This window comes from Phalacrocorax aristotelis, chromosome Z (genome assembly GCF_949628215.1).
Source record: "Phalacrocorax aristotelis chromosome Z, bGulAri2.1, whole genome shotgun sequence".
In the NCBI taxonomy this organism is placed as follows: Eukaryota; Metazoa; Chordata; class Aves; order Suliformes; family Phalacrocoracidae; genus Phalacrocorax; species Phalacrocorax aristotelis.
The window spans coordinates 43,581,462-43,597,958 of record NC_134311.1 but is presented as its reverse complement, the minus strand read 5'-3'; the positions used below and the strand labels follow the sequence as shown (position 1 = coordinate 43,597,958).

At 39.2% G+C, this 16,497-nt stretch overlaps 1 protein-coding gene across 1 annotated transcript in view; it reads right to left on the bottom strand.

Moving 5' to 3' along the window:
* Positions 1–16,497, bottom strand: part of RORB (RAR related orphan receptor B) — a 146,228-nt gene that overhangs the window by 33,082 nt on the left and 96,649 nt on the right. The window contains exons 2-4 of the mRNA XM_075078909.1: positions 12,399–12,484; positions 7,949–8,090; positions 4,509–4,910 (exon numbers count right to left, since the gene is read on the bottom strand). Of these exons, the coding sequence (XP_074935010.1) occupies positions 4,509–4,910; positions 7,949–8,090; positions 12,399–12,484 (630 nt within the window). The remainder of the gene's footprint in view (positions 1–4,508; positions 4,911–7,948; positions 8,091–12,398; positions 12,485–16,497) is intronic.

Here is a 16,497-nt window from a genome sequence, read left to right as displayed (position 1 = left end):
ATTTGACCAAGTCTAAAAATAAGCCTTTAATACCTGATAATTTAAAATTACTCTTGGGAACAGCTACTGCCATCCTTCTGTGGGACTACCAGGGTCAGAAAATGGAGCTCCCTTCTCCCTTTAGGACTTCCCATGCACTGGATGATCTCTGCAAATCTCTCTGTGAGGAGAAAGCCGTTCTGCAAATGATCAAATTCTTGTTTTTTACACCATGAGCAGATCTCACCCCACAGTTTGAGCTCCCACCACAGCATAAGGAATTTCTGCCTTCCCAGATGTGCAGATGGCACTCTGGTCAGGGAGAGACAGGACTGTGCTGTGGAGTCGCTGACAGCATGCAGCCTCATGGGTGCCTCCTGTGATGGCAGCATCACTGGATCATGCCACCCATGGTCAGCAAGCAGGACAGGCAAAGAAAGAGCCTATCCAACTGCTTTGGTCACTGCATGTGACCTACTTTGTGCTCTGCTCATTTGACTACAAACCCAGATCAAGTCTCCAGTAAGACGCCTTGAGTTGATGAAAATACCTCCCTTAAAAGAAAAAGAAGCTGGCCTGGAAATGCAGCTGATGCCAAGCTGAGGCTCTGCACCTGTATAATCATTTATGAGCTTTGGATTGATTGTTTTGTGCTTTGAGTTTCTTTTTGTAACAGCAACTGGAATACTGACCAGGGCTGAGCCTAAGGCACAGTTTTACCTACCGGGGAACTAACTGATTTTATCCAACTTTTCTTCATCTTCATTGTAAGCTCTGGCAGTTACATGAGAAATTTGTGTCTGTATCTGAAACTCCATAGGACACATTATCTATCCTGCTTCTCTCAATGATCAGATAATGTGCACCTATACCCTGGACTCTTCAACTCATTTGGAGGAATATACTAGTACTAAACACGTGTGAAGGAGCCCTATACAACTTAAATTTGTCAGCACCTCTTTCTCTGATACCTATTTCATGGTACAGTATTTAGAGATACTAGTAAGCATGCAATGCAGTATAAACTATATTTTGCTTCCTGTGTCATTCTAATACTAAGTGTTGAAACATTTGCTGTGTAAAAATTATTAATTTCAAAGCTGTTAAATTGAACAATTTCTGTTTCCACTACAAAGTGTATGTAGATAAAGGTATGTTCAGGAAAAAGAGCACTTTCACATTCAAATTAAAGTATGGAACTGTTAAAGATCAAAGTAGGCCTGACAATCTTGATTGTTTTTTGGTGGAATTAGAAAGTTAACATGTGAAGAAAAGAATGTAAATTATGTGTTAATTATGTCATAGAGTATCTTCAAAAATATTATTTTTATAACTGAATCAAACTGACAGGGAAATTAAGACTTGTTATTTTGATTTTTCAGAGAACCTTAGTGTTGGATAGCAAGCAAAAAGTAAATACCAAAGTAATTTATGCAATTGCAGGAAGTTGTTTAGTCAGGTGCAGCAGGGACCATTGTCAGAACTTGTTTTACAAATGTTTAACATTTCCATTAATAATCTGAAAGAGAGGATTCACAGCATGCTAATTAAATGAAGAGATAATTCTAACTGGAAAGACGTCACAAAGCATCAATGACGACTGAGACATAATGCAACAGGATTGAAAAAGTTTGAAAAATAAGAACGAGAAAATGAGATTCAAACTGTATGGTCAGAGTAATCTTATTAAAAACTGCCCTATACAGGAGAGAACTGAGTGAGAAACAAGCAAAACAATAACACTGAAGGAATAAGTGAACTGAATATTGGTTGACATGTGACACAGAAGCTGCAAAGACTACTTTGATTCTGGGCTGCCTGTGAAAATCTGTCCCTTGCAGAGCTTACAGCAACTTGTAGGAGCTCAAGGGTGGAAGAAGGCTCATGCATTCATTTACGAAGAAAAAATTCAGAGGGTTTCACTCAAGATCAGGCAAGTGGCAGGTGAGGTTGTGTTTAAAAGAAATACATGTATTTGAAGAATATGAAGACCAGAAGAAAACTAAGACTAGAAATTTGAATCTGGTATAAAGTCTTTGGTGAGGAAAAGAACTAACCTGATCTGGGATAGTTAAAGCAATGGTTCAGTATATCACCAGACAAGGTATTCTAAAGAAATTTTGATTGGGTATGAGGATCAATGCAGTATAGCTTGTCCATCTACTGTATATTCTCTATGATTTCATCTAAAAGTTTAAGGCAGTAACTTGTGTTTTATATGAGCTGAGCTTATTCCTATATCTCATTGAACTGAGTAAGATACAATGCTGCGGTGAAATCTAAGCACACTGTAATATGAAATCAATGCACCCCAGTGCTTAGAGTTTTCCTGCTTTGACTGCAAGACTGCAGCTTTACAGATATTCCAACAATCCACAGCAGCATTAAGAGGCATTTTCTGTTTGTTTTTAAACACTGAAAATATAATTCGCCTGTGCATTAATCCCTGTATTTTATGGTATACCTCTTCCATTTTTTCAGCTGTGTCAGCTGATCTGTTATACTACATTATCTCTCACTAACACCCTTACCTCTCTGCCATAGGTGCACAAATGACATACAGCAGTATTTTGGGTAAAATCCTAGCAATTTAGGAGCCCCAGTTCCAGTTTCAAAATGAAGAGAGATAAATGCCAGCACCTGATTTTTTCTGTCAGCTCAGAAACAGGCCCTGTGCTATGTCCTGCTCCCTGCACTCTGGGGTTTTCCCTACTTTGTGTGCTCCAGAACAGGAAAACTGGCCACATGACACAGAGGATGAAAGACTGGGAAATGTGGGGTGGGTTTAGGGCTGGCTGGTTAGGGCTAGGAAAGCAAAAAGATGGGTTAAAATTTAAGAATGTTGCTTTATTTCCAAGTGAACCTGCAAGAGATAGAACCTAAATGATTCTCTAAAGCTCCATGAATCAAAAGATCCCATTGACTTCAGTGGGATCCTTTAGCCACTAAGGATATAGCCCTGTGGCGTATTTTCTCTTTGGGCTCACCTTTGTAACTGAGTACAAACCCTAATTCATGGACTATCAGAATTGTCATATTTCTAGTACCTCCTCTGAGTCTCTATGGGAACATTTCCCTTTGGTATGGGGTGCTGCAGAGAAAAGCTCTTATGACTGTTTAAATTGCCTCTCAGCTGGTTTGGAGTACTGCGAACCACTGTTGCAGGACTGAGGTTTGCACAAGCCACATGTGTGTGTGATGTTCATACAGCCACAAGAGCTGAGAAGGAAGCTGGGACAGGTGTTCCTCGCTAATCCGCTGTCCTGCTGCGTAAGACTTCACTGGACAGCAGCCTAGGCCAAAAATGGTAACAAAACATGTCCCACTGCGGCAGAAAAGCATAACTTTCCTCTGTGCAATTTGCAAATAAAGCACAGTGTTACCCAGCTTCCTGTATATGAGCATCTGTGCGTAGAAAATGTACTACAAATTCTAGCTGCACCTTCATTTTTTTATCAGACAGTAACTACTGCATACATATCAAGTGCATGCATAACTTTATGAAATACATATCAAGGGCATGCCCCATATCCAGGGCCCTCAGTAGGTCTGAGTACACACATACATCTACACATCTCAGTGTACATCCATGAGGCAGCAAGGCCAGACCTATAGAGATTTTTTTTATGATGTGACGCTAATTAATTTGTTATGGGTGCTCTTGAATACCATACTTTTTTTCCTTCTTTCTTTTTAATTAAATTCCATTAACAAAGTTTTACCCTGTGATTATATGCTCAACCACAACTGACTCAGCATACTTCACTTGTTGGGGTGGGAAGTACCTAATTAGGATGCCAATCTTCTTTCATGTTATTTCTTTATAATAGAAGGTGTACTTCCAGTTGCGTTGGAGAGGTATGACTAGAGGCATCAGATGAACAGAAATCCTCCTTAGAGAAGAATCACTGTTAGCTGTTGCCTTTCAAACTGTCTCATCTCACAGAGCAGTCTCTTTGCTACTTTCCAAAGAAGAAATCAAGGGACAGGTTCTCCAAGGCATTCAAAGAGGGGAGCAGGATTATCCATGCAACTACATTCAGAGTTTGTGTACCTCATGAATTCAGTGTATTTGCTCTGCACGTACACGCACACAGCAGAAGTAGCGAGCGGGTGTTTTTTGTCAAGAAATACCCCACAATTAGCTGCCATGGGGATTCTGGTGTTAACAAGAATACGGAGGGCTGGCTGAAGAGGTTATTTAACCCTGATGAGCTCATTTGAAACAAGCTCCCTGCTACTTGGTTCTGATTGATTCATCACCTTCTTTGGCACTCCTATTTCATAAACAGAACATAAACTGCTCAGTTTAAGAAACTGCATAATTTGCAGATTTTGGTAAAAACAGAACTGCCTCAATACTGTGACAATTACTGCCAGACTAATTTTCTTTCCTTTACTCCCTGTATGTATGTGCACATATACACATGTGTGAACATGTGTACCTGTGTATAGAATGCCTGTATAATACTTTAATAAAGACACATTATATATACACATTACACTAGAGGAATAAGGATTTTCCTTACCTATTTCAGTCATGGATATCCCCGGAGCTAATTGCCCATTGTTGAAAGAGCTATAGGTAAACAAGTTTGGTACAGAGGTAAGGTCATAGATAGGTTCCTGCTTTATCTGTTTGATTCCAGTCATGTCTAACCCAGACTGGTCTGGGGAAGGCTGGGCAGAATCCACATTATAATAACCCTCAGACTTCGGCAGGTCGATGATGTGACCATTTGAGTAGGTGCTACCGGTTTCATTATTCAGGTTGCTCAAGCCGTTGCTGATGCTGTTGCTATAAACCCTGGCAAGGACTTCTGCCTCGCCGCTCTGCTGCTGCCGCTGTTCCTGCAGTCGCTGCTGGTGCTTCTGTACTTCAGCGTACAAGCTATCCCTCTGCTTTTTGGACATTCTTCCAAACTTCACAGCTGAAAAGCAAAACACAATGTGAACCATTGCTGCCTCATTTTTTCTTGGTTCCCCTCAACGCCACCACTATTTACTTGTAATGCTACTTTTGCTGTGGAAACTTGCCATTTTCTGGGGAAATGAGAGAGGATGCAAAGCTTTACACTATATGCATCTCACAAAGGGAAAAATATTGTGTGCTTGGATTTACAGGGTGGTGACAATGACTTCCATTTGACAGGAGGGCCGCAGTCAAGCAACTCACTTGACACTGTAAATGTTAAAAAGACCATGCATTCTTTTATACCCCTGTCTTCACTGAACAACAACCCAGAACTGTATGAAATATATAGGCTGTACAGATTCATATCCCATGTGATTTACCAACTTTTCACAAACCTTTAAACAGTGCATTAACAGGATTAGTACTCTGGATGAAAATAAGCCCTAAAGCCCTATTATTGCATCCTTTCAATGGAATGTTTTCTTCACACTTTTTAAAAAAAAATCTTACAGGTTAGAGTTGGAACCTAGAGGAAAACAACAGATTTGAAGGTAAACAGCACAACTGAATGTCACATCTTTTCCACAGAGGAAAGTCTCAGGGATTTACACAATCAATTTACATAATCTCCATGCACAAATCCATGCATTCCTTCTGATGAGAAAGGAAGAAAAACATCAGAGTGCAAACCACTCTCCCCAGAAAGAGGGTTCATTAAACTGAGATCAAAATTTTCAAAAATGGCAGGCTGATCTCTGTGGAACTAGGAGGAGTAAATCCACAGCCTGCATATACAGTGGGCCATAGCTGATTATCTCCACTCCTACATCTCCCTGTAAATTCTGGCTTTCTACTGGGCTAGATCTTGGGATCTCAGACCAAAGGGAGTTATTAATTGTGCTCTAAAACAAAAGAGGGACATGTTCAGCAGAATTTATCAGAGCACAGGTAAGACAACACCGATCGGGAAATACTAATTTCCATGTATTATGAAGTGTATTTTCCGATGCTGAGTATTTTCATTTCATCTGTAATTTGGATCAATTCTGAATCATCACATCTATTAGCACAGGATGAGCTTGGCTCTCATTTTTGCTACCCCATAGTTAAGCTATAGTGCTCCAGAAGAGTCTGAGCCTACACAAGTGGATGAATGTGAAAATCTTCAGTCAGGAAAAAGAACAGAAAAGGAAGAGTGTAATATGAAAAGGCAGTGCCAGAATACCAAGGAGAAGGCAGCCGCTTCAATTTATTTGCACTTTTTTACACTAAGATATTTTTTCCTTGTTGCCAACCTCACCTTACTTCCAGCACTTCACATGGTCTGCAAGCTACAACACACGAACACAGCCTGCCCCTGGAACCAGTCCATGGTGCACTGCACACTCTTACAAGCCAATATACAAAGACTGTATTTTGAAAAATGCAACTCTGTATTTTCTTCAGATTTAAAGCCTCAGTAATAAAAACAAACACCCACTGTTTATTCTCATTATATATTCATTAATTGGATTCTCCAGCTGCTGTCAATTAGCATCCTGCCTCCGCATGATAAAAATGAATCTGTTACATGGCTGAAAGGTAAAAGTCTCACTCAGTTTCTCTCTTAAAAAAATCCATACAGCCTATTTTAAACTTGGAATCACTCTTAATATCGTTAAGTATAAACACCCTTACATAAACAATGAGCAAAGAAAGTGATGCTGTCAGAAGAATTGCCCCCTTTTTCTGTAGGCGGTGGTCCCTGAATTATAGGTTGGGAAGACAGTGCAGCCAGTCACATTAAAATGCCCCTTGTAATACCTCAAATCATTGGAAGATATTACCTTTAGGAGGAAAGCATGTGCTGTTAAATTACTGAAATGTTACTACTTTCATCTCCTCTAGGAAGAATTGGGAACTAAGGCATCAAGTAAGCTGCATGCTAGGACCAAAAAGAGTTCGGGGATTGAAGGCTAGACTGCAAGGCCACTCCCAGACTGGTGAGACTGGTGAGTAAATTGTTTCAATGACATAGGGAAAGACCTATTACATTCCAAATTTAAAACAAGTTTATAGTCTGTGGATCATCTAAAGAAATAGTTCTTTAAGTAATTTCTCCATCAATGACTGTTAAATTCGAATGACACATTTTGTGTAAACTTTCTAAGATAGAAGACTGCTGCCAGGCAATCAAACTTAATATAACCTGCCTTCAAAAATAGAACATTTTCTTCTCATACTTTCCAACTATTGAAAGTGTGTCTGTGAGTTGGAAGCCCCCTGCACGAGCAGTGGTGACTGGGGCAGGTCGGCTGTTGGCAGCCTAGCCCAAGCCTCCCACTGCCCACAGCTCTGGTGTAGTGCACATTCTTAGCCTGCCAATGATGGCTCATCACACCACAGCTTGGAAGGTGGACCAGAGCTCTGCAAGGAGCAAAGGATATAGCTATCAGATACACTGTGGAGCTTTCCTCTGGCGTAGTGTCCATTTTCAGTGCTAAAATATGAAACATTTCTTATATAGACCCAGACAGGGGCAAGGCACAGGTAAAAGAAAGGGTTTTTTTTAGCAGCATAAAATATTTGATCAAGTGCTCTGAAAAAAACAAACAAAACCCCCTAATGCTATCAAGGTGTAAATTTCTTCTCAACTGCATATTTACCATCACAGACCTTTAGAGATCTCAAGGAAAGGGATGCTTTCACACATCAATATTTAATGTTAAGATAAATGCTAATGTTTAATATAAGAGGTTATCTAAACTGGGATATAAATCCACCTCTCCAAAGGTGACCTTTTGGTGCTTTTGATCAGAACAACACATTTCACTTCTGACTCCTTCTGTTCCAAACTAATACTGCTCTCCATTTTGAGATTTCCCCACCCTACCCATGAAAATAGCCTCCTTTGTTAACTGAATGGCAAAGATTGGTGTCTCACAGTGCGTGCATTACAAAGCAAGGAGCTTCTCCTCTCTCTTCTTTTCAGAAATCTACAAGGAGTTTAAGTAAATTAGCAGTGAAGAAAAGTTTCAAAGGGTTTAGACGTGAAGCAAGAATGTGACTCCTTACCATCTCGAGACATTCCCAGGGCAAGACATTTCTGCAGTCGGCAATGTTGGCAACGATTTCTGTTGGTTCTGTCAATTAAACAGTTTCTCTGCCTTGGGCAGGAGTAGGAGGCGTTGTTCTGCTGACTTCTCCGAAAGAATCCCTAGGGGCAAGACAGCAAGAAAGACAGAGTATTACTATGTGCATGTATATGCACTCATGCACGTGCACGTGCGCGCGCATACACACACAGAACCATGTAAAGGACTACAACAAACTATAATTTAGTACAATGCTACTTATGCTATAGCTTTGCAGATGTATTGGCCTTCTGTAGTGAAACTGAAGAATGTTTTCTTACAATAAGGAGAATTACGCTTTATTCTGTAAAGAATGTAATTCTACTTTGTTAAAACACAAATAATAACATTACAGAACTCATTCTTATTGTGCAATAATGACCATGTATCATCTAATGCTTGCTCCTAGGAGAGGAAAAGCTTGTCAGCATTTGTAAGCAAACTTAAAAGTACTTATTCTGACTATTTTCTTCTTTTAATGAAAGACCCTGGTAATAGCTGGCACTATGTGTAGAATTAGAAGCTGAAGTCTGCTGTTCAATTTTGCCTGGCAAATGTTGATCTGATCTGAAGGGCCCATACACTCCAAGAGTGAAAAGTAATTAAAATTCAACCATCACAAAAGCACTAGGATTTAAAGACTGTATCAAGTAAAGCCAACACACAAAGAAGAAAACAACACCTTTAGACGCTGCCATGAGAAAGTATTGACATTTTCCATTTCAAAGGAATATAACAACTTTATATATTTTATCTATGTAAAAATATGTAGTTATTCTATCTCCTGAAGAAGGTTTTTCTGGCCAGTTGTGGGTTATTTGGCTACAGGTCAGAGACATAGAAGGAGACCATTAACACATACCTAAGGCCTTATGAGCTCCCAGCTGCTATGAACAACACTGAGAGGTACTGTTATGGTAGAAGTGACATGAAATGGCAGAGGTGATAAGAGGAATTAAACCAGGGGGTGAGGATTACACAGAGAAAGAGAGAGGGATAAGGCATTTTATTATATTTTATTTCCTGTAAAATAAAGGACAGGAGGGACAGCAAGTCTAGACAGAGAAACAAAGAAAAGAAATTTCTTGGCCACTTTGTCATCTTTAGATGAAGGCAGCTGCAGGTTTGTGTGATGGGAGAGCTGAAGGACAGTCCAGCCACCACAGGAAGCCACGAGGAGAAAAAAGGCAGAAAATACCATTACTGTAGTTACACTAGCCACCAGAAGAGATGCCAAAGTGGCTGTCCCTTTCTGGGCTGGTTTGCAGACACCTCTGAATGGAGCGAGAAAGCAAGAGCTCACTTTGTTTATCAGGCAAACCCAGTGTTACCTCTGCACAGGCTGACAGGAGGTAATACCAAACAATGGAAATTGCGGCAGCTATTTATTTTGGGTGAATGAGAGTGGGGAACCGACAAGGTGACAGTGTCACAGAGCTCAATTCACTTGCTACAGGTAGTGCCTGAGTTCTCACTCAAGTCCTGGTGAACCCAATGAGGATGGTTTGAGGTGTCAGTAACAAGAGGTGACAGGCATGGTGTCCCACCAAGGACACTGACAGTGCTAGTTCCTGAGGTCAAGCGTAAAGAGACTTACTTCATCTGGTCCATGCTGGTTTTATCAGTGATTATAGTGCAACTAAGAACTAAATTGAGTTTTATGATTTGCACTTTTGAGAACACAGGTGTCCTTTAGGGAACCTCTCAGAAAACTTCTGGTGGGGACATATCTGATCCTGGCTGACTAAAACTTTCCTGAAACTGTGGAATTGAGTTTAATTTAAGGCTAAATGGATGCTAATTGCAGATATTTCTACTCTATTTCCTGAGCTTTACAGCCAGTTTTTGTTTTGACATGCAAAGCATTTTCTGCTTTAAAGGTTTAGATTTTAGCAGCTCCTATCTGGACATGGATTTGAGAGAACAAATGAATTAAATAACATTAAAAAACCCCACACAATCATCTAGCATTACTATGCCTTATCTTGTAGTGCTATTTTTTACCATTAAGGTTGATCTCATCTCAGAAGAATTTTTCTTCCTTCTTTACCCCTCTTAGTTAAAAATCAAGGGTTACATAATAAAATAAATCTACAGCAGGTAATTTATTTTTCCAAGGAGCCTTTTGTACTCTCTTTCTCCTGCATGTGATCTAAATGTTGTCTTAAAAGTACAGACAATCCTTTAATTTAATTTTTAAGGGATCTTTATATAATATTGTCTATATTTACTGAGAATAACTCCATTTGAGGGAAGCAGGATGCAGTTCATTACTGAGGATCTATGGACTTAAAGACAGGTTTCCCAACATTCTTAACCCTGACAATAAGCTTTCTGCATCTTGAACAAGCCACTTTATCCATCACTGTGAGTCTGAGAAGGGAAATGGTCATGTGAACTACTGTGTAAATTGTGACAAAAGAGTGGTAGCAAGTACTTCGCTCTGGGAGTAGGCAGGAGAGATGATAAAAGGCCTCTCAGCAAAAGAAGGAGCCAAAGAGACAGGCAGGATGGAAACCTGTCTTCATTTTTCACCCATTCAGTTGTGATGGTGGCAGGGCCACCATTCTTTCCAGTGGGTCCAGCATGTTATTCAGCATAGGCAGGCATGCACACGAAACAGCAGTAATATTTGTGATGTCCCTTAAGCACTTATAATATGTATTTGCAGTGGCATAGCTAATGTAGAGACACAGAGTTAAAGGATTTCCTGTCCCTTGAAGTTTGTAGCACTGCCACTGCCAGTACAATCCTCAAATGCTGTATCCTGAAACATTATCTTTCTGGTGCCTGGCTCAATGTGTGTGCATGCTTGTGGAGCTTCTTGCCTCTTTCTTCCACACATGGTCTTCCTCTTAAGTAATTCAGATTTCTAATGCATTCAGACAACAAGAGTCAGAAATGACGAGTTGTTAGTATGTGGGCTAAGCAAATAGTTATTTAATTGCTGGACAATGAAAAGCAGAATTGCACTACCCAAGACAGTGCTTACCTTAAAAGAGAGCTCTGACAGACTGAAATGCCTCCCATCGGACCTGATGTGAAAACTGACATATTTTTTGACAACAGGCTCACAAAACAAAATTAGACTAACTGATCTGATACTGCAAAACTGGCACAAAAACAACACGGTTAAAACTGTCCTAAGAGGAGGAGAAGCTCTTTATCTCAATAAACAGTCTACACACAGAGATGAGGGGTATCATCTCCTCTTGAGGCACACACAAGGGCCAGAATTAACCCTAATCACACCTACAGGAGCCTCCACCCTTGACTGCTCTATGGGTGCCGGGTACCAAGGGAAGATGCTGTTTTTCTGCTTAAAGCATTTTTCTCCTGCAGCTTTTGTGCCAATTTTGAAGTATCAGATCCATTAGTCTAATACTGTTTCATGTGATCACCATAAGAAGATGCTTATTCTAGTCCAGTGGCATAATAAGACAGCGACACACTGTGGATTATTCTGTTTACAATTGTTAACATTTCTGAAAGAAATCTGATCTTTGACACTATATTGCTTTCAATGTGTTGGCATTAAAAGCTTTCTTTTGGTAATGGTCGCACACAAATTTTCAGGTTTTTAGATGTTCTAGAAGTTTGTGAAGTATTAAGTAAATACAGACTTGCTATTTCAATTCATAAATATGCACCCACTTTCAAATGTACCATTTTGTGTATTTCCACAAAGAAGAAATCAGAGATGCTACCTCTCCATCTTTGCAATTTCACATTTACAGTCAAAGCTGAAACACTAACATGTAGTAAAAGATTCTGGTTTTCCATGAGTAATGATATAATTCCTTAGATAATAAAATCACATAGTATTTTTAAAGTTCTTCTCTTGGCTTGGGGTCTGATTTGTGTTTTTTGAATGAATGCTTTAACATATTAATATGACTAAGCAGCATAGAAGGGGTTCCCTCCCTCCCCCCCACCCCCCCACCCCTTCCCAGCAATTGCCCTGTGCTGGAACCTATAAGGATGAAGGCAAGAAGATTGAACTGACACCTGTAATCTTTCAAGATGTTGAACTGAGATACCATACCAACTTTTAATGCTACACATATTGTATAGGAAACAAGATAAGAAATCCATGTCTCAAGCTGATTTAAGGTAGAACAGATGTGATTTACAGTTGCTAGCCTCTGTATCAGCACTTACACTGCATCAGATGTGATTTTTTCATGTTTCAAATGAGGAGCTAAATCTAAAGACTATTAGATGAAAAAGAAAGCAGCCAGTAGAATTAGGCATGAAATGCATCTATATCAGCAGCAGGCTTTACAGCCTTTGGCACCACTTTCTTAAAAGCGTGTAAGAGTGTATTATTGTTCATAGATGCCTAAGGCTAATGCAGATGCTGATGACTCTGCTGTATTGAAATCTCATACCTTGCAGCCTTCACATGTGATGACTCCATAGTGTATTCCAGAGGACTTATCACCACAAATTTTGCATGGTATCACTTCAATTTGTGCTGAAAAAGAAAACAGGACAAACAGTTTGAGTACATAATTCTGTCTCATTTCTTTCTAAGATGAAGATCGTAAAAACTAGAGCTAGAGAGTAGCTAGGTGAACAACCTGTTCACCCCTTTGATAATATAAAACTACTTTGTATTGTACTGTGTCTTTCTGAATATTTTGATTTGGCAAATTTTAATTGCTTCACATTATGTAGTTTCTACGATACCCCACAAACTCTTCAACTATTTAAGATACCTCACGATTAGCAAGTTTTTCCTCATATTCTCCTTTTTTGTTTTTACTTGTTAATTTCATCGTCTTTATTGCTAATGACAGTAATGGGGGTCCTAAATAATTATTTAAATTGTTCTTGCTTATACATTTCAAATATTAATGACTTTTCGTTTTGCTGAGGTAGAATTACGTGGTATATTTTGATGCATTTTTTCAAAGCAGTAGAAGTAATGAAGTTTTCACATCCTTCAGATTATGGTTTCAAGACACATAAAATATACCAATCCACCTGGCAGAGATGGGCTTGCAAATGATTGCTTAACCTCTCCTTCTCTTCAAGCTATTTGTTTCAGCACCAGGTCACAGGGAGGCAAGGCCCACAGACTGAGTTTAAGTGGCCAGTAGCTGTGTGCTGGGAAGGACAGGTACTATCTGAAAATGTTTGAATATGGGTATGCTTCAGATTCTTTTATAAAAATAATGATCATTTAATTCAAGAAGGAAAATATATTTCTCTACCTTCCAAGTAGTTTTTTTATTGTTAATATAGCTTTCTGCTTCCCTCAGTTACTTTGAATCCTTTGTGTGTTATCTTTGATGATGCTATGAGGGTGCATACTCTGAAATGTAATGAAGGATTGTACCTTTATTCTAGTCAGACGCATTGAGAAGAAATAGAGAACCTATTTTCCTTCCCTGTCACTTGTTTTATTATGTGGAATGCATGCCTCCCCGCGGTTCTCCTGCCACTTGGAAGTAGCATCACAGTTAGTAAGGATCCATACTCCTGGTAGATGTCTTTCCTCTATTCCCAGGACAACAACAGCAGTAGTTCTTTGCAACACAAGTCACTTATAAAATCCTTGGGTAGCAAAGGTGAGAGCTTGTGTAGTGTGGCTATCCTGAACACAATTATTGTTAAATGTTAATACTTCAGTTGGACATGTTCAACTCCAAAACGGATTGTGAGATAGTGAAACATTATTGTCCAGATGCTCATTCTAAGAAAGGCATTCCATTTCAAACTTGTGGGCAGTCAAAAAGGTTACAAATGCTGGAAAAAAAGGTACTTAAAATGACTGCATGTTCTAAGCTAAGCAGTAAGCATGCTTTGACAGCAGATGCTATGACAATGTGATGATATAGTCTGGATTTTGCCCTGTTTCTACCTGTGGTTATCATTTATCACTCCTAGTAGAAGCCAAGAATTTCCTGAGTTACCTTTCCTACCACCATGTGGTTAAATGACCAAAACTCAGAACCATGTCCTGCAGAGCCACCACACTTCCTACTGAAAGGTGCATTGCACCCCCTACTCCCCTAGCCCCCTACTTAGTGTAAAGGCCTACCAAGGTGAACTCCACAAAGTGAATGTAAGTAAGCCCTCTTCTTTGGAAAGTCAAGTAATTACTGGGACACCATGTCCTAATGGAACCAGGGAAGAGGGATGTTCATGGATGGCTATTTCCTAACATGCTCTCTCTGATCAAGTACATTTTTAGACAAGACTTAGGCAAGCAAAGCAGTTTTTAAACTGCTCCTAATCCAGGATCAATAGAATTAATTTTATTGTAGAAAACAGCAATTTGGTGTTAATATGTTCTGGATGGAGATTACCCAGAACCAAAATCTTGCCTGCCTTTGTACTTAAGAAAGTTCATACCTAGAAATATTATTTCCTATATCATCCACAATTTTTTTGTTAGCTTCTGTATCCTGTTTTATTTTCATGAACCAGATGGGGCTAGTTTCTTTCCCTTTGTAAGAAACTAATACACATTAGCCATGCTGGTATGGTAGCCACGTAAAAAAGAAGGCAATACCTTACAGAAAAGTATCTGCAATTCCTTGGCATTTTTGCCAGGTTGATCCTGCTCAAAAATTCTTATGTCTTACCCCCACTGAGATAATGAAAACATTTAAACATGCACCTCCAGGCACTGCTGTTTGAGAGGCTAGTTTGAGTAATTGCTCACAGGTCTCTGCTTGAGAGATATGTGGAGGAAGCAAGGCTCAGCTCTGGGACCACATGTTGCTTTATGTTGACAAGCCTCAGAGACATATGTCAACATCAGAGGCAGGAACTATAGTGGGAATGTGAGGAGATCGTGTAAAAGGACAAGACAAAGGAAGAAAAAAAACCCAAAACAATACGAAGGTACTTTTAATGACTTGCATATCTAGCTTGTAACTGTGATAGGAACAGAGACAGAGAAATTGATCCTTTGACACTTGTTGCATTTAGCACAGTACTTGTTACTGTGAGCAATCAATAATTCCATGAATAACTTGCAATTATAAGCACTATCTTTGTGGTAAATATTTGTGCAGCAGGTCATTAAATGTTAAGGCTCCGGGTTTCAATTAATACAAAATAAATACTTCAGACTTGTGACTCATAGTTAATTCAAACCTTTATTCAAAACTAACCGTTCTACGTATTAGTAAATACAGGATGTCTAGGAAATTGCTACCATGGCTCCTTGGAAAGCTCATAGAAAAGGCAGCAACTGTAGGATACAGAAGGTGTTTGAAGAAGTTTGGAAAAGTAGAGTCTGCTACTGGGTATTTCTTCTGTTCATGAGACAGCAGAACAATTTAGGGATTCATAACAGAAAGCTCAAGTCATTAATTGCACAGGCCAGATGTAAAAGAAACCACTGTATTCCTAGAAACATCTTAAACGACTGTAATTAACACCCAGTGTACCAGGTTTCTTTTGCAGATTTAATGATTGTCAGAGACTACTACACCTTTTTCACATTGTATCTTTGTTCAGCTGCCTATAATTTTATGTTGTTTTTCTCCTTCCCTCCTCCTCTTAGGCCAACAAACTGTTTAGGGACCTATATATATCCTACCGCTCTTTATAGTTGTTATAAAATAAGCAGCTTGCTTCTGAATGCCTTACAAGTATAAAATGCCTTGATTCAGTACCGGTTCCTAAGTATTGAGGCAAAAATAGAATAAACTAATAATTGTAGAGTTGCCACAATGATAACTTTCAGCAGCACAGGAATAGACCTTATTTTCTCCCAATGCAGTAAACATGAGGAAGGATATAAGAGCAAAACTACTTATCTTTACTTTTAAAGTCCTTCCACTTGCCTTCTTATACGTCAGCTTCAAGAATGTGAATAAGAATAATGGCTCCTGCCTCTTTTCAAGCAGTAACACAGGTCTCAACCATCCATTTGTCCAATTTTTCAACAAGTACATTCAGTTTTCATCTTATCTTGAGATGTATCCCTCGATAAAAGCCTGCAAAATCACCACCACCCTGATGTCTAACAAAACATTTATAATGTTGGGATACGTGCTGCATTATGATTGCTCCTTATCACCAACTGTAGCTTCTCTCATCAGTACCACAGATTCATCCCATCTCTCTGTGGTATTCATCTCATATTTTAAACTTAAGTTTAAAGTTCTTTGGGACTGGGAACTGTCTTCAGTTTTATATGGTGCCCTGGAAATTAGAATGCTGCAATGGAAATTAATTAATTCTATGGCTAGTAATAGTAATACACAGATACTGGGTTTACCACCTGGAAACTAACTCATTCTCTCAGGTCAACAGAAAGAAGGCTGGAATTCTATTAAGGAAAAAAACACACGATCATCTCACACATTTGAAATGAATGCTTGGATAAAAACAAATATGTACTTAAAACCATCTTCAAACCAAGCATTAGCTATTTTCTCAAATGCTGCACCAAGAGGAATAAAAAAGTACACTGAGCTGCTTTTTAAATCTTTTTTTTACCAGCAAAAAATTAACTCACAGGCA